This window comes from Megalobrama amblycephala, linkage group LG4, assembly GCF_018812025.1.
Source record: "Megalobrama amblycephala isolate DHTTF-2021 linkage group LG4, ASM1881202v1, whole genome shotgun sequence".
Taxonomy (NCBI): Eukaryota; Metazoa; Chordata; class Actinopteri; order Cypriniformes; family Xenocyprididae; genus Megalobrama; species Megalobrama amblycephala.
This window is the reverse complement of record NC_063047.1, coordinates 6,302,415-6,326,533: the sequence shown is the minus strand read 5'-3', so window position 1 is coordinate 6,326,533 and position 24,119 is coordinate 6,302,415. Positions and strand designations below refer to the sequence as shown.

Sequence of the window (24,119 nt, the reverse complement as noted above, 5' to 3'; positions counted from 1 at the left end):
TGCATACAGTATGCGGCCTAATCTTCTACAAACTCAGTATCGCTTGGTTAAAGTCGATGTACAAAAAATCCTCAGTTCAGGCATGCATATTTTTTCTAACGTCAGATGAAATCTGATTCATAGCTTGAGCTGGCGGAATTGAAATAGAGTCATAAATTAAGTTGGTCTGAAAAAATAGTGCCCATGCAGCTGACAAACTGCCATAGGCAGCAAACACAAACCACAAATATCTATCCCGTCTCTTCCCATCTCTCAGGTTTCCGTAACCTGCATGTGGATGATCAGATGACAGTCATACAACACACTTGGATGGGAGTGATGGTCTTTGCTCTGGGTTGGAGATCCTATAAGAACGCCAATGCGCGGATGCTGTACTTTGCTCCGGACCTCGTCTTCAATGAGTCAGTCTTATTCTCTTTCACATTCGCCCTGCTCTTATTTGCCTGTTTTCTTTTCTGTCCGGCACCCATCTGTGTTTTGCATTGTTGCCTCCCCTCTCTTTCTCTTCCTCATTCCATTTTCTTCTTCTGTCCATTTGTTCGTCTTGTAAATGTACTAATCCATCTTTCCTCAAACTCATTTTTCTTTCATTTCTCCTCAGCGGCCCTCTCTCTGCCTTATTCCATCTCTCTATATCTCTCTCTCTCTCTCCCTGTTGAGCAGGTACATATCTTGTACTTCATGCACACAATAGCAGTCTCATTGTGGAGACTTCCAAGATTCATTTATAATTTACTGCTGGCTTATTATGGTGTGGAGGATCTTTGTCAAAAACACAATCCCAGAAGAGATTGGATTTTTGGGGGGCTCACATGCACTCAATGGCCTTTCACCAATATCTGAAATAGAAGACTTCCTTCCTAAATGCATCTTGGCCATATCCCATACCAGTACTGCTGATGGAAACTGTGTTTTAGGCATGAAATACATTTCATTTAGTAGGAGATTTTGGAGTCATTGGACAACTGAACGCATTAGTCAGTACTGAATGGTAATGAGTGGATGGAAAGTTGTTGCAGGCCATCTGAAATTGACAGATGTTTCTTTGTTTGTCTCTCTGTGTCTATTAATATTCCCCTATCTGTCAGTCGTAGGATGCATATCTCCAGCATGTACGAGCACTGCGTTCAGATGAAGCACCTCTCGCAGGAGTTTGTGCTGCTGCAGGTCACACAGGAAGAGTTCCTCTGCATGAAGGCCCTACTCCTCTTCAGCATCAGTGAGTCTACCTCTGTGTCTGTGTGTGTATGTTTACACACAGATTTTTCTGCAAGAATACTCATGGATATTAACACCAAGGGTGCGATTTGGGGGGTCTATGTATCCTTGCCTGTCTAAAAAAAAATATCCCCCACGGGTGAATACCAAAATAAAAATATTTTTTCACACATCACCAAGTAAAACGGCTGAAATAGATTAATATATTAATGTAGATTAATAGATTACAAATGACAATACAAACAACAATAAACTCAGAAATGGATTAGCTCCTGCTGAGGATTTGTGATCCTGGTTCACGTGCTTCAGTCCACGCAGTGCTATTTCATTGACAGTATGAGATTAATACAATGTTTCTGCTCAAAACTCACTCTACTGCGACCTAATGCAGATATTGTATATAATAAACTGATGCATAAATGTATTATGAGACAGAACGTAGAAGTTAACCTTCACCGTAATGTGAGAATTATGATCACGCAATATTGACTGATGGATCGGCCTTTCTGCGAGTCATTAAGAAATTATGGTTTTATTATATTTCAAGAAATATGAGGTAAACGTGTCGAGGATACATATTTCTCCAAATGTGCGCACTTTTGGACTGAAAGTTTGTATGTTGTGTAGAACAGGTTTGTGTCTGTTATTCTATTCAAACTACTGAATGATTTGGCACGAGTTTGCATTTCTGGCAGAAATAAAGAATTATTAGTGTCATTGTAACTAAGTATTATCATAAATAGTGGTCAAATATCAAAGCTATCTAATCTATCTTATACTTAAAAGCTCAAGGTCAATTTAAAATATTTATTGTTTCTGTAACAACTGCCAAAAAAATAGTCTGTGGTTTGTTTTTTTGTTTTTTTCAAATTGCACCCTGTTAACACCTAATGACATTTTTTCATATATATAATTAGAGGCACAATTCCCATGTTTTATGTTGTGACATATATTAGATATGCTAGGTAAACTTTTCTAAGAAATGAGCCAAGCCTGACAAGTAGCCAGTTGTAAACAGATGAAATGTCTTAAATCATCAACTTGAAATCAGTCTTTTAAACTGTATTTTTTGTCCTACATTTTGATAAAAGAGTCACAAAAATTTCAAACCTCATATAAAACACGAACAGAAGATAAAACAGCTCATATAATATTTAGTTTGACCTTGAGGTTAAGTACTTCCTTTCACTGACCATTTGTTAAAAAAGACAATGGAAAAAGTGACATTTTCAGTTTAGTCACTATTTTATACCCTATTTGTAGTGAATTTCTAATTTATATTATACAGTGAAATGCAATAATCAAACACACAAAACCACTGTATTTCAATTAAAATATTATATGACAAGTGTATGCAAGTTCAGGTGGAAGTATTTATTTCTATTTCTGCAGTTCCAGTGGAGGGGCTGAAGAGTCAGAAGTATTTTGATGATCTGCGCCTGACATATATAAACGAGCTTGATCGTTTAATCAACTATGGCAGGAAGACCAACTGTGCCACACGCTTCCAACAGCTGACCCGACTGATGGACTCACTGCAACCAGTTAGTGACACACATACACATACATAAACACACACATGATGTCATAATGTTCAAATGTTTGGGGTCAGTAATATTAATTAATAGCGTAAACTGATCAAGATTTTTTTTACATCGTTACAAAAAAAATCTATATCAAATAAATGCTTTCATGGTTCCCACAAAAATATAAAGTAGCACAACTATTTTCAACCTTGATAATAATAAGATCCAGCATATTAATTAACAATCTGCAATCCAGTTTAACCAGGAGCTAAATGCGCTGCACTGTGTTTAACTGAAGTCACTGTCATTCTTTCTAGCGCATACACACCATTCTATGTAAATTAAGCTTATTATTAATGCACCTTATTCACAATACTCAGCGCTGTTTGCATTTGGCAGATGCTTTGATCTGAAGCGACATAGATTGCATTCAAGGTATTGATTTAATAGTTCATGCATCCCTTGGGACTTAACCCACGTGACCTTGCTGTTGCTAGCGCCATGCTCTACTTTCCAAGCTATAGGAATGCCTAATATACATTAAAAGCAGACAGTAAAAGGAATTTTATAAATTAGGCCTTTAAGTAAAATTTTTTGTTGATCATGGTAGCAGTAATTCATCAAATGATGGAGAAGATCATTATAACCAGTTCAGGTGAATGCTGTACAAACGCTGTATAGTATGCCCGATTGTCGTAGTCTGCTGCATTGTCCATAACAGAATAGAATTGATCAAAGCTTAAAGTTTATTAAATTTTTTGGCCATGATTGTGCTGTTAAAGGGATAGTTCACCCAAAAATGAAAATTTGATGTTTATCTGCTTACCCCCAGGGAATCCGAGATGTAGGTGACTTTGTTTCTTCAGTAGAACACAAATGATGATTTTTAACTCCAACCGTTGCCGTCTGTCAGTCGTATAATGCATGGCAATGGGAACTTCATCTATAAGAGCAAAAAAAAAAAACATGCACAGACAAATCCAAATTAAACCCTGCGGCTCATGACGAAACATTGATGTCCTAAGACACGAAACGATCGATTAGTGTGAGAAACCGAACAGTATTTATATAATTTTTTTACCTCTAATATACCACTATGTCCAACTTCCCTGTGCATCCGGTTGGTGAGGTCAGACATCAGAGTGCATTCAGACCTCACACACCGGATGCGCAGGGCAATTAGACATAGTGGTGTATTAGGTAAAAAAATTATATAAATACTGTTCGGTTTCTCACACAAATCGATCGTTTCGTGTCTTAGGACATCAATGTGTCGTCACGAGCTGCAGGGTTTAATTTGGATTTGTCTGTGCATGTTTTTTTGACTCTTATAGATGGAATTCCCATTGCCACGCATTATACGACTGACAGACCGCAACGGTTGGAGTTAAAAATCATCATTTGTGTTCTACTGAAGAAACAAAGTCACCTACATCTTGGATGCCCTTGGGGTAAGCAGATTAACATCAAATTTTCATTTTTGGGTGAACTATCCCTTTAACTGATTCGCATTATTCCTTCAGTGAATCTGGTAGCACATAGAAATAACAACACTATTGTCAGGCACAATTAATTCTTGGTGAATTCTTCCTGTAATATATATTAAATATGCAAAGTTTTTGTTTTTCCCTTTTTTTCTTAATCTTTTCTCTCCTTTCCCCTCTTTTTTCTCTCCCTCACCCAGATTGTTCAGAAGTTGCACCAGTTCACCTTTGACCTCTTTGTCCAAGCCCGGTCCCTGCCCACAAAGGTCAGCTTTCCAGAAATGATTGCAGAAATAATCTCGGTCCAGGTGCCAAAGATCCTCGCCGGACTGTCTAAACCAATACTGTTTCACAAATGACAAGACTACGCCCCTGAACCACCGATCTATACCAACCCCACACAGGCCATATGAGCCAGTCTGTTCGGCCTGATCCAGTTTGATCCAGCCTAAACCAGCCTGCGACACTTTTAATCTGGACTTGAATCGAGTGATGAGACTGAACAATACTGATTTTTTTTTTGATTTTCTCTCACTCTAACCTCCCTCATCCCTCCCTTTCTATATCAGTCTCGTATCCCTGGTTTTGAAAAATGGCCCTGAAAAGTAGCAAAACCATTACATCATTACAGTTGTCTATCTTCTCCTCAGAGATCATTTGAGCTCATTTTCTCAAACTGACAGCATGGTTTTGTTCTTTCTTTCGACCAGCAGTTATCCTTCAAGAGTTACAGTGTGTTGCCCGGTGGAGACGCTGAAAAAAATATCACACTGAAGTTTCATCTGAGCCCTTAATCAAAAAAAAAAAGAAAAGAAAAAAGGACATTACACAGATCCCTATCAGAGTGTGACCTGCCTTGACCCACTATGCATCGTGGGATAAAAAGGTTTCATTTATTGTCTGTGACTTGAGAGATCAGGATAAATCAAAGCTGCATGCATAGAGAAATACATACGAACATAGTGAAAACCAAGACGAATCTCTTCGCTTGTGAATTTTACTCTTGTTAGTTAGAGCAACACACTACTAAATACAGTACTGTAGTATTAAAACAGTATGGAATTCAGTACAACAGGCTGGCCATCGGTCTCCTCCCTGCCTTATTAGTTTATTGATTGTAAAACAAGTGCTTCATTCATTTCTTATGAAATGTAGAAGCTCTTTATAAAAGCTTTTTAAAAGGCATCATTCATTCGGAATGTTCAGACAATTTGTGACTTTTCCGTTCAATTAAAAATCTGTTACAGTTGGGTTTGTAAATTGCCACGAATACGAAAGGACAGAACGCTGGAAAAACATCTCAGTCATCAAGAGTTGCCTCCTCTAGACTGCAGACTTTTGTTAAGATGAGGCTCAGTGCCCTTTTTTATAACCTGGACATTTCAGTGCAGGTTTTAGGGTATAATGTTGACAGTTTGTACATAGAACATAAACACAGCAATGCCTGGGTCAGCATCTTCAAATATATACATAAATATAAATCTATGCATGCTGTCTTAATATTATGACAAAACAACAAACAAATAATTGCATGCTAAAGCCCTAGATATTCAAAAAATTAAACTGCATTTCCAGTAAGCTAAATGGATATTGTTAGGAAACGGGACTGTTTCCCATAATGCTCTTATGAAGTCTCTCTCTCTCTCTCGCCTCACTGTCCTTAATGGAAGAATTGGCAAGGTGATGTTCTTGTGTATATATATGTAAAAGTTAAGCGTGGCTCTTTTCAATCTTTCTATGTGCTAATGTATGGATGTAGTCAATAGTTTAACCGTACAGTTTCCTCTATTTCCTTTATATTAAGTGCCACTAAGGGATTTGTATTTCTCCGCACTAGCAATAAGTAATAACATGCTTAACTCGCTCTTTTAACGAGCTCATTAGAATACCAAAACATGCTTTAATGGTACACAGCTTTAAAAATAAAAAATAAAAAAATAAAAAAAATAAAAAAGAGCTATGCGTATGTGATGACACTGGACAGTACTGTTATTTTATCAGAAACTCGTACCAAACATCTTGATCACCATCAACTGCCGCAAATCAACGGCAAGAGGTGCTAAAGCTCTTGTTTATTCACGAGGGTGTTAAATGAGACGAAAGACAAAAAAAAAATGTATATGTATTTTTACTCCGCTTTCGCTTCAATTAAAGCATCTTCTATTTATCTGTCAGAAAGGAACATCTTTACTCGCTTGCCTCATACTCCTGCGAAGCTCGTATTTTCTAGACGTCGTGTCAACTTTTTCCTCCGCACGCTCTCCGTTTCTAAATGATTGAATAATGCCTGCAGCGTTATGTATGTAGATTACTCTTTAAAGAGCCCAAAAATCGTGATGCTGTGTTGTCTTTGTCAGGCCTGGGGTGACCTGGGGTGTACTTTCAGCAGAGCAGGGAGTTTTCTGCCGAGTTAAAACGACGAGATGTGGTTTAGCTGCTCAAGCTCTTGTCGCCGCGGAGCATGTTGATGGTTTAAATGTGCCAGGCAGAGAATAGGCTGTCAGAGACAGCTCTTCCACGCTGACAGCACCGAGCACCGCGCAATTACACGCAGGTGTTTACCCATTTAGACGGCCCAAAAGCACTCATTAGAATTTGCAGAACTCCAAACTGCACTTTTAACCTGCCAAAAAAGAGCTCATGACTTCCACCACAAACATACAGCGCTTTAGGATGGAGCCAAAGCCAAAGTCAGATCACAAAGTCTTTCATTAGCCGGCGGAATTTTGCATGTAAACACAGATATAGGCCTAGTTCATTCACACTCGACTCTGTGAGAGACGCACTCTCTTGCTGTCCTGTAATTGTCTGTTTACAATGGAAAGTTTTTCTAATATGTCATTTAGCGACACCCAGATGTAACACCCCGCATGTGTGAACCAACTTGCGCTTGGATGATCCATATGCTGATTTGTGACTTTCTTAACATCTCTTATGAGCTATGATGTAGATCTTTGTTGGTTTTCAATTTCAATTAAAGTCTTAAGGATTTACTGTCACTGTGTGTGGTGTGTCAGCCAATATGAAAAGCATATCTGTTAGCAGGCTCTCCTTCACACCCTTATAGGTACAAAAAAGGGGATGAAAGATTTTCGGGTTTCAGTTGCAAAATATTGCATTTGGCCTGTGTTAATGACAAAAGGCTTTCTTGGATCCTACCAGTTTCTGATCTCATGTAAACAAAAGAACCTAGAATCTTAATAACAGTCTGCATGTCACCAGGATGCTTCCTGTGGTTAAAAATTCATCTTTCATTACAGAAGGAGGGAAAAAAATGTTAACAAATGATTTCTCACTGATATATTTTCCCCAGGATGAGAAAAGTAATTTGGCTTTCTAATGCAAAGTATTATTGCATGGTATCTTGAAATGAGGAGTTAGTTAAACTGAAACGAGAGCACCACACTGGTTTACAGACACTACATGTGCTAATGAAACCATATGAAATGTTTGTAGGAAGAGCTGTATCTATTTATGTCCTTTTTCAGCTTTGTAAACCATACAAGAACTCCCGTATATGTAACGATGACTTGTTTTTTTTAACTATTTGCTGGCTGATACGAGCAACTACACGACTAATCATTTGCGAATGCTTTTTTACAGCTGTTTTCTCTGTGTGAATAATTCCTGTCTTTTCCTGATGTTATGGGATATTTTTTTCGCCTGGAGGAGCTGGGTAGTTTGGCTTTATATGACTAGAAGAGGAAATTCTGGCTTCTTAAACAATGTTTGTTACTTAAATCTTTGTAACTTTATAGTCTTTTTTTACAGCAGTTGTATGTGTGAGTGGGTGTGTGTCTGTGCATGCATGCCTTTCGCAGGTTATTTAGTACTGCTATGTAGTGTCGTATTGACAGTTGTTAACTTTTTTTTTTTTTTTTCAGTTTACGAACTGATTTCTACTCGTATGGAAAATCGCTTATCAGACAAGCTCTGATTCCTGTTGTGTAGAGCCTGTGTAAATTGGGTTTGTGTTTTACCGCTTTCAATTCAATAAAAAACATTTTAAAATCTTGAAAGTCCTGTTCTGCAACTTTTTTGTGAGGCATGCCCTGAATCAGATGGATCTGAAATTCATGCAAAAGCAACTGGGCACACGAAACATTTTTGTGGTGGGAGCGTGTCTAACCTCTTAAGGCCACAATGTTTTTTGCACTTCAGATTTTGACTGATGTACAGCTGTTTTAATGTAACTGGATTCCAAAGGTACGTTCTCCTCCCAATCATTTATTGATTATTATCGTGAGGCTATTTCATTGTATAGATTTATTTCTACTCTGGGTTGACTTTTACGTACAGCTTACTTTAATAAGAATAAAACACACTTCATATATATATATATATATATATATATATATATATATATATATATATATATACACAAACCTGATTCCAAAAAAGTTGGGACACTGCACAAATTGTGAATAAAAACAGAATGCAATGACGTGGAAGTTTCAAATTTCAATATTTTATTCGGAATACAACATAGATGACATATCAAATGTTTAAACTGAGAAAATGTATCATTTTAAGGGAAAAATAAGTTGATTTTTAATTTCAACACATCTCAAAAAAGTTGGGACAAGGCCATGTTTACCATCCCCTCTTCTTTTTATAACAGTCTGCAAACGTCTGGGGACTGAGGAGACAAGTTGCTCAAGTTTAGGAACAGGAATGTTGTCCCATTCTTGTCTAATACAGACTTCTAGTTGCTCAACTGTCTTAGGTCTTCTTTATCGCATCTTCCTCTTTATGATGCGCCAAATGTTTTCTATGGGTGAAAGATCTGGACTGCAGGCTGGCCATTTCAGTACCCGGATCCTTCTTCTACGCAGCCATGATGTTGTAATTGATGCAGTATGTGATCTGGCATTGTTATGTTGGAAAATGCAAGGTCTTCCCTGAAAGAGACTACGTCTGGATGGGAGCATATGTTGTTCTAGAACTTGGATATACCTTTCAGCATTGATGGTGCCTTTCCAGATGTGTAAGCTGCCCATGCCACACGCACTCATGCAACCCCATACCATCAGAGCGCTGAACTGAGCGCTGATAACAACTTGGATTGTCTTTGTCCTCTTTAGTCCGGATGACATGGTGTCCCAGTTTTCCAAAAAGAACTTCAAATTTTGATTCGTCTGACTACAGAACAGTTTTCCACTTTGCCACAGTCCATTTTAAATGAGCCTTGGCCCAGAGAAAACGCCTGTGCTTCTGGATCATGTTTAGATATGGCTTCTTTTTTGACCTATAGAGTTTTAGCCGGTAATGGTGAATGGCACGGTGGATTGTGTTCACCGACAATGTTTTCTGGAAGTATTCCTGAGCCCATGTTGTGATTTCCATTACAGTAGCATTCCTGTATGTGATGCAGTGCCGTCTAAGGGCCTGAAGATCACAGGCATCCAGTATGGTTTTCCGGCCTTGACCCTTACGCACAGAGATTGTTCCAGATTCTCTGAATCTTTGGATGATATTATTCACTGTAGATGATAACTTCAAACTCTTTGCAATTTTTCTCTGAGAAACTCCTTTCTGATATTGCTCAACTATTTTTCTCCGCAGCATTGGGGGAATTGGTGATCCTCTGCCCATCTTGACTTCTGAGAGACACTGCCACTCTGAGAGGCTCTTTTTATACCCAATCATGTTTTTATACCCAATTGACCTAATAAGTTGCAAATTGGTCCTCTAGCTGTTCCTTATATGTACATTTAACTTTTCTGGCCTCTTATTGCTACCTGTCCCAACTTTTTTGGAATGTGTAGCTCTCATGAAATCCAAAATGAGCCAGTATTTGGCATGACATTTCAAAATGTCTCACTTTCAACATTTGATGTTATCTATATTCTATTGTGAATAAAATATAAGTTTATGAGATTTGTAAATTATTGCATTCCTTTTTTTATTCACAATTTGTACAGTGTCCCAACTTTTTTGGAATCGGGTTTGTATATAAAGTTGCATTTTCTTGCAGCAGTACATTTAACTGAAAAAACAAACAGGGTTAAGTGACAGTTACGAAGACTAAGGGTGCGCTCACACTTGTAGTTCGGTTCGTTTGGTCCGGACCAAAGAAGGAAAAAAAAACATTTAGTCCTGGTCTGATTAGCAATTTTATCACCGAACCAAAATATAGCGAAACCTTAAGGCATAGGGATACATTCATATGACGTATTTTGAGACAAAACTTACCGAACATCCAAAACAATGCTGTGTGTTGAGGTAAATGCGCTCGTTGTGTGCACTTTGCCTCTATGTGATGGTATTTTGGCCAGCTGGAAACTCGTGAAGAGCTTACAAAATGTGTAAAGTAGTCAAAACAGCGGCGGGAATCCATCCGTCACACACAAGCGATCTGCTACGTGGAGACGCGCGTCTTTTGTCTGTGATGGGCAAACTCGCGACTGTGACAAGAAAAACCGACATGCGCGAGGATTCTGTCCTTTTTGGGTCTCGTCTTCCTGTTTTGTTTAGTTTACATGTCTTTGGTCCGTGTTGCGTTCATATATCATTCGAACCGCACCAGAGTTCGTTTGGAAGCGGACCGAGACCTATCTTTTCAGCGGTCTAGGTCCGCTTGTTTGATGCGCACCAGGGTTCGGATGGCAGCGTTCACACATGTTCAAATGAACCGCACTAACCGAGCAATCGCACCAGGGTTCATTTTAATCGAAACAAACATGCCAAGTGTGAACGCACCCTTAGAAAATCTGACGAACAGCATTAAATTATTTACAAAAATTACATAAAATATCAACTGCAAATTTGAAGCTTTATAATAAAAATAACAATAATACATAGGAATGCATCTCAATCTGCTTCAAATCTGAAACTGAGCTCATCCCAAACCTGCCTGAAGTGACCTACATTTTTTTGAAGTACCAAAAACATACTGACATATACAGTACATTTCCATTTCCACATTCACAATTGTGTGTGATTGAGTGAGGATGAGACTTAAAATCTTTAGCTTTCACATTGAAGATTCACACTGACCAAAAAAACAGATAAAGGTTCATGTTTCAGTCAAACTTTGATACTTAAAAGTGAGGTTAAAGGGTTAGTTCACCCAAAAATGAAAATTCTGTCATTTATTACTTACCCTCATGCCGTTCCACACCCGTAAGACCTTCGTTAATCTTCGGAACACAAATTAAGATATTTTAGTTGAAATCTGATGGCTCCGTGATGCCTTCATAGGGAGCAATGACATTTCCTCTCTCAAGATCCATAAAGGTACTAAAAACACATCTAAATCAGTTCATGTGAGCACAATGGTTCAATATTAATATTATGAAGCGACGAGAATATTTTTGGTGTACCAAAAAAAAAAAAAAAACGACTTATTTAGTGATGGCTGATTTCAAAACACTGCTTCAGGAAGTATCGGAGCACATTAATCAGTGTGTAGAATCAGCGGTTCGGAGCGCCAAAGTCATGTGATTTCAGCCGTTGGCAGTTTCACACGCGATCTGAATCATGATTCGACACAGATTCATTTGTGCTCCGAAGCTTCCTGAAGCAGTGTTTTGAAATCGGCCATCACTAAATAAGTCATTATTTTGTTTTTTTATGGCGCTCCAAAAATATTCTCGTCGCTTTATAATATTAATATTGAACCACTGTACTCACATGAACCGATTTAAATATGTTTTTAGTACATCAATGGATCTTGAGAGAGGAAATGTCATTGCTCCCTATGAAGGCCTCACTGAGCCATCGGATTTCAGCTAAAATATCTTTATTTGTGTTCCAAAGATAAACAAAGATCTTACAGGTGTGGAACAGCATGGGGGTAAGTAATAAATGACAGAATTTTCATTTTTGGGTGAACTAACCCTTTAACCTCAATATTGAAACTGATGGGTTGGCAGAAAATTAAAAAAAAAAAAAAGAAGAAGAAGAAGAAAGGGGGGTGGGAGGGCGAAGGGGAGAGAAAAGCTTATTGAAGAGTACTTTGCTCTGTGAACTATTTAAAGTAAAAAAAATCCTCAGTACCTTTTGATTTGCTGTAGGAACACAAGCATGTCATAACAGATAAAAGGAGAAGCCGTTTGCAATTACAGTAGCTATTCTGTTTGTCAGAAATATTTAAAACCAGCACCCAGGTCATTCATCTCTTTCCAGTTACTAATTACTGAGTAATAACAGATAATTATTAGAAGCATGTTCAGCTTCTGCGTAATTAAATAATGATTAGTGTTGATTCTGAATATTATAAAATAAGTTTGGGGTGCACCACCTTCTATCACTCTTAAAGTGAAGTCTGTAGTGCGTCTGTAGAGTGAGACTGTAAACCCGAAGTCTTATCGGTTTCTTTTTATAGTAGGTCAGAGAGAAGGGGAGACATTGAGAGACACAATGAATGAGAGAATGGGAGGGAGTTCTCCCTATTGTGTGCAGGAAGGTCAAAATGTTTAAGAAAGGGGAAAAAAAATGAATTGCTTTCTTTTTGTTCTTTGATCCAAGCAAGAATCAAAGACTTAGTTTTACAACAAAGTAAGCAAGTGCAAACATTGGCGGTGAAGCACAAAAAAAACAGTACCCAGTGCAACACACACACACACACACACACACAAAAAAAAAAAAAAAAACCTGGGGTTGTGGGGAGCCCCTTTATGCTCTGTCAGTAACAATAATAATTTATCTATCAAAACCACATCCAGACTCCGGCCTGAGCCAGACACACACACAGTCTGTTGAACGCTGACATGTGTTAATTGGTCCACAAGACAATGCTTCACAAGTTGTAGCAGTGACTGGAAGGAAGTTCCTATTTAGTGTTCTGCAAAGAAAAACAAGTGACAGAAATGAGCATAAACACTATAGGTTATTTTAATAATAAAAATAAGACAACAGAACATGCCGTACCTCATCTCTAGAAGCTGTAGTTGAGGCATTTGGAGAGGAGCTGGAGGACAAAAAACAGTAAGATGTTATTATATTAATTCTTTTCAGAAACTTCAATGGATAGTTCACCCAAAGAAGAAAATTCAGTCATTATTTACTCACACTCACGTTGTTCCAAACCCGTTAGCTGTGGTTTTTTTTTTGTTTTTTTCGTGGAAAATTGACAAAATTTACATTATTTCTTGCTCTGTTTTCTCTACAATGGCAGTATAAAGGGATGAGGCTGTCAAGATCCAAAAAGGTCCTAAAACCACCATGAAAGTTTTCCATATAACTCTAAAGTAAATATGGTGCAGTTTTGACATAATAAAATTTGGTCACGAGACACGCTCGATCCAATGACAACTGATGTTCATGATATGGTCTAATATTATTTCAAATCACCAACAAAATCTGACATGAACTGTCCCTTATCTCTTGTTTACTATGCTCAAATAGCATTAAAAATCTTATATTTGAGGCTGGACCAGCCAATGTGCAGTCCTAAGTTCTATTTCAGAGCTTCTAACGGCAGCTGCGGTGATGTGATGATTTTACCAATTGGTGATTGGCTCTTTTATTTAGAAGGTGGGGCTTATTCCGCCATATTGCATGTTGCACTTTCTCCAATTCATAGAAATATGAGTGCACCATCTTAGTATAACTAAAGTCTTTGGCGAGGCGTACCACTTACTTGGTCATTTTTGGAACTTGATAGCCCATGATCTCATAGTATGGGAGATACAGAGTCCTCAAAATCCTCCTTTTGTATTTCAATTAAATTTACAGCATACAAGATTGGAATGACAGGAGGGTGAGTAAATGATGGCAGTTTTCATTTTTGGCTGAATTACTCCTTTAACATGTCATTGTCACATGCACCATCATCATTAGATTTTATGCACACGAATTATGGGCACCTGCGTAGCGAGCGCTGGGCAGGCTCCTGAAATGAACGGGGTGTGGTGCTTCGTTACAGACGTTCATTTTTGTTAACTTTGATGCTTTGGATTGGTCAAACCTTTTATCTTAGTATCCTCTGAGAGTTCCCTTTGGGAGCTGTTCGAGCATTCTGAAAGTCCTTGAACTTGAACTACGCGAGTGTGTGTGCTGGCTTGGAGTGCAGTCATGAGCAGTGAAAAGAATCCTCCTAAACTCAAACAGGCAGCCAAACATGCCAAACCACTCATCATTTCGTACTTCATAATTCAGAATTCAGTAAAAGATCAGCCTTACTGATTTTAGATTACAAACGTCCACATATTGTCCACACAAAACCTGATATCTGAGAAGTAGCTCGCTTCTGACTGCAAAACTAATCTAACTTCTCTGCACTTTCCCGTAGTGTCTAGGAAAATCTTACAGACACAGTAGCCTTATTTGAATCTTGTCCTTAAAGGGATAGTTCACCCAAAAAATGAAAAAATCTGTCATAATGTAATGAACCCTATTGACTTTTTTCTTTGAAACAAACTGAGAAATGTGAAGAATGTCGTCCTTTTTCATGCAATAAAAATGACTGAAGACCGGAGCTTTCAAGCCTCTAAAATCACAAAAGCACCATATAAAAATGCCATTAAACTGGTCCAATTTATGACCAGGGACTGTCAAGCTCCAAAAGTACAAAAAAGCACCTTAAAAATGGTCCATACGATTAATGCGCCATATTCAATTAATTGAACTTGAGTCACAGGATGAATCACAACTGAATCAGACTAATTTTTTAAAATTTCATTTACATGTAGGCATTTGGAAGATGCTTTTATCCAAAATTACTTACATTGAATTCAAGTTGTTGTATTCCTTGGGTATCAAACCCATGACCTTGGTATTGCGAACACCATGATCTATGGTTTGAGCTACAGGAATACTCATTGGGATCAGATCACTGATTCAGATTCAAAATACTGATTCAGGTCAACTGATTTATTGAAGAGATGCAACTTAAAAGAATGGTTTGTTCATGAACCGGACCTGGGTTAGAGGACAGCTAAATCGGACACAAAGCTATTGTATGACGAAGAAGACTTGGAGTATACAGTAGCGCATGAGTCACATGGACTAATTTTAGGACAGTTTTATGGTGCTTTTACATCCTTTTTGAACATCCATATTTATTGTAATTGCATGCAGTGACTAAAATGTCCTTCAAAATTTCTCATGTTGTGGTCAACAGAAGAAAGAAAGGCCTTGAAATAACATGAGGAATAAATAAATGAGGACAGAATTTTTATTTTCGGATGAACTGTTCCTTTAAGCCAAAGCATTCAAATCAGGCTACTATGCCTGTAGGTGCAAATGTAAGCGTGTGTGTTTTATCAGTATGTGCATGTTACCCTTTTCCCAGACGTAGATCGTATTACCTGCTCTAGAGTAGCTGTTTATTTTAAAGGATTGAACTAAACTGTTGTGCAGGACTAAACAACTGATCGGATGTATGTCTAGTACAGATGTTATTTGGTCTGTAACACTAGGACTTTCAGCATGTGGTCTTGTATTAAAGAACTTTATTTAAAAGCACCACATCAAAAGCTCATTGAGTTTTACTGGCTCCGCTATAAGTGAGGCCAGGCAGCTGCTGAAAACAATGAAAGGTTCACACACACACACACACACACTCCGGAGCCAGCACATGCACAGATTCATGCCCTCACGTACACACACGTACCTCCCCATCTGCCTGGAGGCGTTCTCAAAAAATCTGGTTTTGGAGGCGACACTATGGAAAAGAGAGAAAGAAGAACACATCAATCCATCTCTGACAATGAATGGAAATCATCTACTGAGATCATTCTAAATAATAAGACACAGTTCAACTGAATGATTTTGTCCATATTTCTCACATGATGTTCATATTTTTATTTACAAGCTGTGAAAAATATTCCAAGCATGCTTGAACAGATTACAGTCTCTTCTGAGACCGAAGCTGGAATGGTGAATCTCAAATATAAAAATGTGGCCGTGTAGGTCTGAGTCACTCTTTGCAGTTAATCTCAAAAAGATGCCATGTACTGACATCTGCACTGAATCTCTGTGTATGTATATTTGCATTTGACACAAAACCCATTGTTTCTGTTAAGAATATATGGCATACTTGACAGACAGAACACACAAATACACACACGCAATATTTTAATTTTTTTTAGTCATGCTTTTTGTATTATGTCACATCAAATTCTACTCTATTTTAGTTGATAGCACTGCAGGCTGCAGATACACAAACCGTAAACAAACCAGCGCATGCTTACCGTTTCAAATATCATTAATGCTGATCACTTTCTATATTCCATTCGGCTCACATTAATATTAAGCATTCACCCAGGAACACTCAGGTAGGCTACATGACGTAAAATAAGAACAGCCTTCTGTCTGTACCGCCTTGACTTGTTTGCCCACTGTTTTGCTATTATTCTCGTGCTTCGACTCGTTTACTAAACTGAACAACCAATCAGAGTTCTCCCTCTCGCCCGACCGGAAAAGGGTATAAGTGCAGCCTGGTGATCTCCAAATGGGGATGGGAACTCCAAAACGGGGCGGGAGCTCCAAAGTAGGCCGTGGCTTCCCGCTATTGACAGACAGGCACATGACACGCATGCACAATTTTTCCCCCCAATCCAGTTCAGCGCAAACTCTGCCCCAGAGTCTATTCCAAAGATTTTATTGGTCATGTCAATCACAGTGCTGTTGTGATTTCCTACATAAATGCTAACCCCTAAACCTACCCCACACCTGACCCTAACCTTAACAAGTGAAATTTTCTGCACAGTGAGATTTTGGCGCTGAATAGTGTGGTAAAGAAAGTTGCAGTTCAGGAGATAAGCAGTTTATAAGATTATGCGATATGAGATTGCCGAACCGGGCCATTCCGTAATCCCCCAACCAGACCTCACCGTACAATTGGACATTTTTAGTTGCAACCAGTGTCACTACCCACTCCTACCCTGCGAATATCAAGCCCTGGGACTTCCCCATAGCTGAGAACAATGCAAGAGAGGAAAAACTTTCCTACGCGCTGCGCTGGGAATGCTTGTGGGAGAGCTCATGGGTTATTCCCGCTTATATCACTGAACGGAGGTTCAAACTCCATTCTCTCACCTGGCATATTTATTTATATAGGCATGTTTATTTATATAGCATATTTTATTTTAGATCAACTAGAAACGATGTTTAAAGCTGCAGTCTGTAATTTTCGCCTCTTTGTTGCCATCTCTGTTTGAAAACTGTAATTGCAGTTATTTGCGGAATTATAATCTTTACGTGGGTTGTGCATCGGCACGGCTCCTCAGACCGGATGAATCTAATGTTTGGTGTCAGTCACCACGATGCTGTGGATGCTGTACTTCGGAATCACAGGTTGTAGTCTTGATGTATGACCAAAGTAAGAATTTTCACCGGAAAATGTCATCTGAACAAGTAACATGTCTGCTACTTTTGTTCTGACCAACTGAGGGGAAAAAAGCATTACAATAAATCACGCTGCAAATGGTGATTAAATCTAACGATTGCTTGGCTCGGATCACGTCAAACCGTGCAAATTATTATTGTTATAATTTGTTCTCAATTTGTTAATGTTAACAACATAAGCATAGCGTGACTATGTGTATTTAGTGTGTATTAGCGTTACCTGTAGATTTCAATTTCTGTACAGAAATATAGTTTTGAACACTGGCTGGTTATGTACTTGCTCAAAAATTTATTTTGGATCATTTTTAACCAAAAAAAAAAGTTACGGACAGCAGCTTTAATATACAAAGTTTTTTTTAAATTTAAGTCAATGAAAATTGGCTGAAGCCAAAGCCAACGGTAAAAGTCTTTCAACGAAGAGACCGTGCCCCATTTTGAAGGTTCGGCCCACTTTTGGAGTTCACGCCCCATTTTGGAGATCTCTGGTCTGCAGTTATATCTACTTGGAAAACGACCCAACGCTGATTCTACATGCTGAATCGGCCCCAAAAAAACTGACTGCATCCAAATAGAGCCAACGTTGCAGAACACACCAGGAAAACTTAGGCGACCGATATGGCTTGGCATGGTGTGTCCCAGACTTTACTTTACAGTTAAACATGCTGTCTAGCACATTCAAGTTCGTCAGTGCATCCACTTTATTATCTGTGCAGGTTATAAAGTTGTTATAAAAATGATTATATAGGCTATGTATTTCAGTGAGTTTACAAGAAATGCGCTTCATTTCAGTGACCTTCAGCTCAATAGCCTATACTGATTGAATCAGTTCTTTATACATTTGTCTTCTAAAAAACTGTTAGAAACATCTTGCATTGTTTTTTTTGTCTTGCCACATTATCCATCAGCTATATTAAAAATTATTTAATTTTCCCAGTAATTCTGCTGATGTAACACAGCTGTGCTTATACTTGTGAGGATCTCCATTAGAATTATTGTTCCAGCTAATTATTACTGCATTAACTAATTACTGCACCTTAACACAAACACCTTAAGCTATTTTTAGATTTTAATTAAAACATTATTTGTTTTAATTCATGTATAAATGTTTTTCATTAGTATTAACCATCCTACAAGTTGGTTCTTAAGGGTTTTTAAATATTCTGTAAACATTTTATTTATTTATTTACTCTTTTAGAAATTAGGCCCTAATGAGTAAACAAACTAAATACACATACCTCATTTTCAGGAGAGAAAAAAAAACTTGAGAATATAGTGAAAACAACAAAAAGATCAACTCATTCTGCAGTCTGACACAAGAATGATAGAGCCAGTATGCTTGAGAGTATGTGTGTTTTCAGGAGAAATTTGATCGAAGCATTTCTTAGATAAGACACAAGACCATTTGACACAGTGGCTGAAACGGCAATGTTTTCTCAGACTCGGAGTTGATCTAAGATTACTGCTCCCTGCTCCTGCTCGTAGAATGGCAATTATGAGGATCTGGCAAGCAGAAACTTATACTTGATTCAAGATTAGCAGCTTATATAAATAAAATCTGCTGTATATATTTACAGTAGCTTGCAAAAGGATTCAGATGCTTTACTAAATCTCTCAGTTTACTCAATCCCTGCAGATCCTGCACTGAAATTGAGCTCTCTGGGACATTTGTATTTCTAAACACTGAAACTCAATATTATGTAAATGTGTCTATCAGAAAAGAAATGTAATGTTTTTTTGTATTCCAGAATTTATTGTTAAAAAATAAAAACTGAAATGTTGTTTTTGTTTGTTATTGTTTGAATAAGAATTCAGTCCCTTAGTCACAGAAGTTTTAAGTTTACACAGATGGAAAACGATTTTGTTAATGAGGAGGACATAAATGCCATTGAATTGACCTTTACCTGTGAATCATTAAAATAACTGTAGCATTTTCTAGGTAATATCCCTGCAGTTAAAGGATTAGTTCACTTTCAAATAAAATTTTCCTGATAATTTACTCACCCCCATGTCATCCAAGATGTTCATGTCTTTCTTTCATCAGTCGAAAAGAAATTAAGGTTTTTGATGAAAACATTCCAGGATTATTCTCCTTATAGTGGACTTCAAAGGCCTCCAAACGGTTAAAGGTCAAAATTACAGTTTCAGTGCAGCTTCAAAGGGCTTTAGGGTGTTTTCACACCTATGGATCGCTTGTTTTGTTCCGAAACAGGGACTAAATTTGTTACAATGTTGCTTTTTTTTCCTAGTTCGGTTCGCTTTCACATAGCAACATTTCAAAGCGTACCAAAATGCGTTAGGCAAGTCACATGCGAGTAAAACTGTCCTCTTATTGGTCAGAATTTTCTCTGTGTCAGCCATCAAAATAATGATTAAGTTCGCTCCATGAGTTTATTGTGGCTTTATTTGTAACTGTCGAGACACACGCAAACACTTTATAAATGTAGCCGTCTTTCCCGCTTTTAAATTAGCCTATACTACATATATTAATGCTGCGGCAAATTCAAACGCGCTCTCTCTCTTTCTCTCTCGGTCCGTATGGTTTCCCAGCGCTGTCTAGTAGTAGGCGAACTGTTGTCAGTGTGTCGAGAGAGACCATATACATTTTATAATGAAGCAGAGCGGGGAAAGGCTTTGTCGGGACAGCATTCTCGCACAGAGAAGTGCAAATACACAACAGAGGCGCTCGTTGGTTTTCAGCTATGGTAAATAATGTGCTCACTCACAGAATCAGACACTACCGCTTTTTATATCAAATTTCCCGTTATGAATTATGACATCATTTGGTTCGTTGGTCCGTTAACTGGGTCGGATTGCTTTCACATCTCAAGCGAACCGCTCCAGAGTTCGTTTGAAAGCGTACCGAGACCACCTCTTCAAGCAGGTCTCGGTACGCTTGTTTGGTCCGCTTTTGGTGCGCACCCGAGTGCGATTGCTGCTTTCACACCTGCCCAAACGAACCGCACCAAAGGGGGAAACGAACTCTGGTACGATTCAACTGAACTAAATGAGGCAGGTGTGAAAGCACCCTTAAACTGTACCAGACGAGGAATAAGGGTCTTATCTAGCGAAACGATCTGTCATTTTCGAAAAAAAATGCAACTGTATATGCTTTATAAACACACAATTTATACGTTTAACCCTCTGGAGTCTGAGGCTGATTTGGGGCTTGGAGAAGTTTTGACATGCCCTGACATTTGTGCTTTTTTCAGTTGTTCATAAACATATAAATGACAAAAGTGTCATTACACTGTATTCAGCACAAACTAGGCTACAATAATATGTGAGGAACATGTATGTACATGTTTGTATTTTTGAAGGAATAATGTTTATGCGTGGTTATTGAAAAAACAAAAAACTTAAGTCACTGAAATAAGGACAAAAAAAGTATATTAAATCTGTGTTCACAAGACTTTTGGGTATTGGAGGTTGTAGACTAGAGTTTTTGCTTCAGAATTATGTAAAAATTATGCTGCCTATTCCTTCATATAAAACAATATATTGATTTAGTTTTTGTAAGACACTTTTTGTCAAGAAACACAGTATGCGTGGAGGCGTGAATCTGCATGAATAATGGGCCATTTACACCTGAGAAGACAAAAGAATCACATAATAATGACCTGAAATGACTTGCATATTAATGAGGCCTTTCAGTCAGGTAGGCTGTGAAAAAAACTGTAATATTGTCTCAGCTCATCATAAACAGCAATACTTTGAAATATTATTACAATTTAAAATAATGGTATTCTATTATATTCTTTAAAATGTATTTCTGTGATGCAAAGTGTCTGAACAATTATGTTACCTCTATGGCATTTCATATAGGCTTTTAGCTTAAAAGCATGCACATTTGGAGAAATATTGATGGATTCTTATATATTTATGTCAATTTTCTATACTGAGAAGTAATATTTATTGTCATCACTATGAGTGCTGGATACTGTTTTTTCAATTCATACTTGCAGCCGGAGGGCGCTCTCTGTACACCTTTAGTCCACAAATTATTCTAAAGAAGAAGAGGACATTTCAGGAATGGTGTTTTTAATTCATACTTGCAGCCGGAGGGCGCTCTCTGTACACCTTTAGGCCACAAATTCATATAAAGAAGAAAAGGAACTAGGAACTAACGGCATGTCTTCTAGAGATCGCTAACCATTGCTTTAACATCCAAATAAACACTTTTCAAGACAATAAATACACGATTGACACAATGAATGCATGTATTGCCTCTGAATTTGCGTCTGAATAGCGCTGGCTCCGTGGGCGTGGCCGCATTAGTGGATAATGAGCTGAATCACAGACTTCTGACATGGCTCTCTTTTCATACAGATTACATAAACACAGAATGTTTGTTTTCGATTTGACTTGCACAATTTAAAACCTGACATTTCAACGCTTCTTTAGACGTAAGTGTCATTTTTTTTGTCATTAGTATTCATAAGTTACAGTTCATTTTCTGAGAACTATCAGATTGGACTTCGTTCAGAGGGAGAGGAGAGATCACGCATCATGTTAAGGCATCTTTACACAGAAAAAGCGGCACAGAAACCAACTCTGAAGCGGCATAAATTCACAAAAATGTCTATTTACACAGACTGTTTAATGCTCCTCTGAAGCGGCATAAATGCATTTACACAGGAATTAAAATCGTGGGAAACAATGCTTTGAACATAAGTATTGCAAAACTAACAGTTTTAACAAAATTAATTTAAAAATAATTAAATAATAAACAATGAAATATAACTCGAAATAAAAAAAATACGAAAATTTAAAGTAGTAAACTGCGTGCTATATCTCACGCTTTGATGTTTGTCATAATAAAAATTGAACGATGCAACAAAAAATTATACATTATTACACCTGGTAGTTCACAACAGGATTTTTTTTTTTTTTTTTCAAAGAGACAGAAACAACAAATGATGCTAGCATTTGCGCGTATCAGGCAGCAGCAGATCACCAGATAGACCATCGTGTGTGGGTGAAATATCGTCTTCAAGGAGATTTTTGGAACATAATATAACCATTTGTACACAATCACAGTGACGCCGATTGTGTTAAGCATTTACCTTATCTGAGAAAAATGTAGCAGCGCGTTGATCTGACAGTCTCTTCATGGGAAGATTACAAACGGCGAAAGCCAATTGATGACCCACGACGATTCTCTGCTGTTATTTTGGTGGTTTTGCTTCACGATGTGAGTACAGGACTCTTTTACTTCAATGCCCCTTGTTGGAAGACATTATTTTTATTATTTGCCCTAAGTTATATGTTTCGTCTCCTGCTTCTTGAATCTCGCGCCGCCTGAGCTGACTGGAATGCTTTTGGTTGTCATGACAATGACGTAGTTTAGAGCGGCTATATTTCGCGTTCATTTACACTGAACCAGAACAGTATCAGACTCGCCTTTGATACTAGGGGCTGAGGTGGGTCAGACCCGGCGTATTTTAGGTCTTCTTTAACACGGCATTGCGTCTTTACACTGAATTCTGAGCAGGTACAGACCCGCTTCAGAACAGCCATAAATCGGCTGTGTAAAGATGCCTTTAGTTTTCTTTATTTTACAAAAAGCACAACATTGTGTTTTTACTCTGAGTGTACACAAATAAAAGAAGACATTCTATAGTTTCAATTGATATATTACTTATGTCTCTATGACAAGAAATGACGGAGTATTTTAAGTCTGTTTTGCTGCAATGTGAAAAAAATCCTGCAAAACGCGCCGGCGCGTTTTCAGACCTCAGGGAGTTAAAGCCCTTTGAAGCTTCACTGAAACTGTAATTTTGACCTTCAACCGTTTGGAGGCCATTGAAGTCCACTATAAGGAGTAAAATCCTGGAATGTTTTCATCAAAAACCTTCATTTCTTTTCGACTGAAGAAAGAAAGACATGGACATCTTGGATGACATGGGGGTGAGTAAATTATCAGGAAAATTTTATTTAAAAGTGGACTAATCCTTTAAGGGTTCATTATTCTAGCTGTGAATCTTAAGGACTGCTGTGAAAATTACAGGTTAAGAGCATTCCTGAGTCCAAGTAAAATTAAACTAAATAGATACATTTTGGAAAAACATAAAAAACTAGGTCCAAGTGTTTAGAATCAAGCCGCTCAGACATTGCCTAGAAAAGGGCATCCCTCAAAACTGTGCGAAACCAGAAATCTTCCAAGACAACCGCAGAGAGGCCAAAAACCACTTTGCAAAATCAACAGTCATTGACAACAGATTAAACGCGCACCAGCCAACCAATCCTGCATAACACATGCTGGTAGGGGATGGGTGACAGCAAGGAGCCATTCTTTAAAAAGAACCATGTGAGAGCATGTGAGGAGTTTGCCAAAATGCATAATGGTGGTCCAGCTGCAATATGAAAACGATCAGATCTTGGTCAGCCTAAAACAATCTGGATGGCACAAATCTATATCTGGCCACACCGCAAAAACACCATCCATATGCTTATGCTTATGGACATATTCATAAAAACAGAAAGGTACTGCAATACAGGGCTGCAAAATTAATCGCAATAGAATCACGATTGCAATATGGAATAGTCTGATTATTAAACCACAATAGGCTGAAATTGAACTAAATAAAACAATAAT

General features: G+C 38.0%; 2 protein-coding genes across 2 annotated transcripts in view; one reads left to right on the top strand and one right to left on the bottom strand.

The window, feature by feature from the left end:
* ar (androgen receptor) overlaps window positions 1-8,247 on the top strand; it is a 123,617-nt gene extending 115,370 nt beyond the window's left edge. The window contains exons 5-8 of the mRNA XM_048187037.1: window positions 257-401; window positions 1,089-1,219; window positions 2,611-2,762; window positions 4,429-8,247. Of these exons, the coding sequence (XP_048042994.1) occupies window positions 257-401; window positions 1,089-1,219; window positions 2,611-2,762; window positions 4,429-4,587 (587 nt within the window). The 3' untranslated portion in view covers window positions 4,588-8,247. The remainder of the gene's footprint in view (window positions 1-256; window positions 402-1,088; window positions 1,220-2,610; window positions 2,763-4,428) is intronic.
* A 4,288-nt stretch (window positions 8,248-12,535) lies between these two features.
* The window catches only part of ophn1 (oligophrenin 1), a 41,197-nt gene continuing 29,613 nt past the window's right edge, over window positions 12,536-24,119 (bottom strand). Inside the window, exons 22-24 of the mRNA XM_048187036.1 lie at window positions 15,789-15,839; window positions 13,103-13,142; window positions 12,536-13,016 (exon numbers count right to left, since the gene is read on the bottom strand). Coding sequence (XP_048042993.1) covers window positions 13,005-13,016; window positions 13,103-13,142; window positions 15,789-15,839 — 103 coding nt within the window. The 3' untranslated portion in view covers window positions 12,536-13,004. The remainder of the gene's footprint in view (window positions 13,017-13,102; window positions 13,143-15,788; window positions 15,840-24,119) is intronic.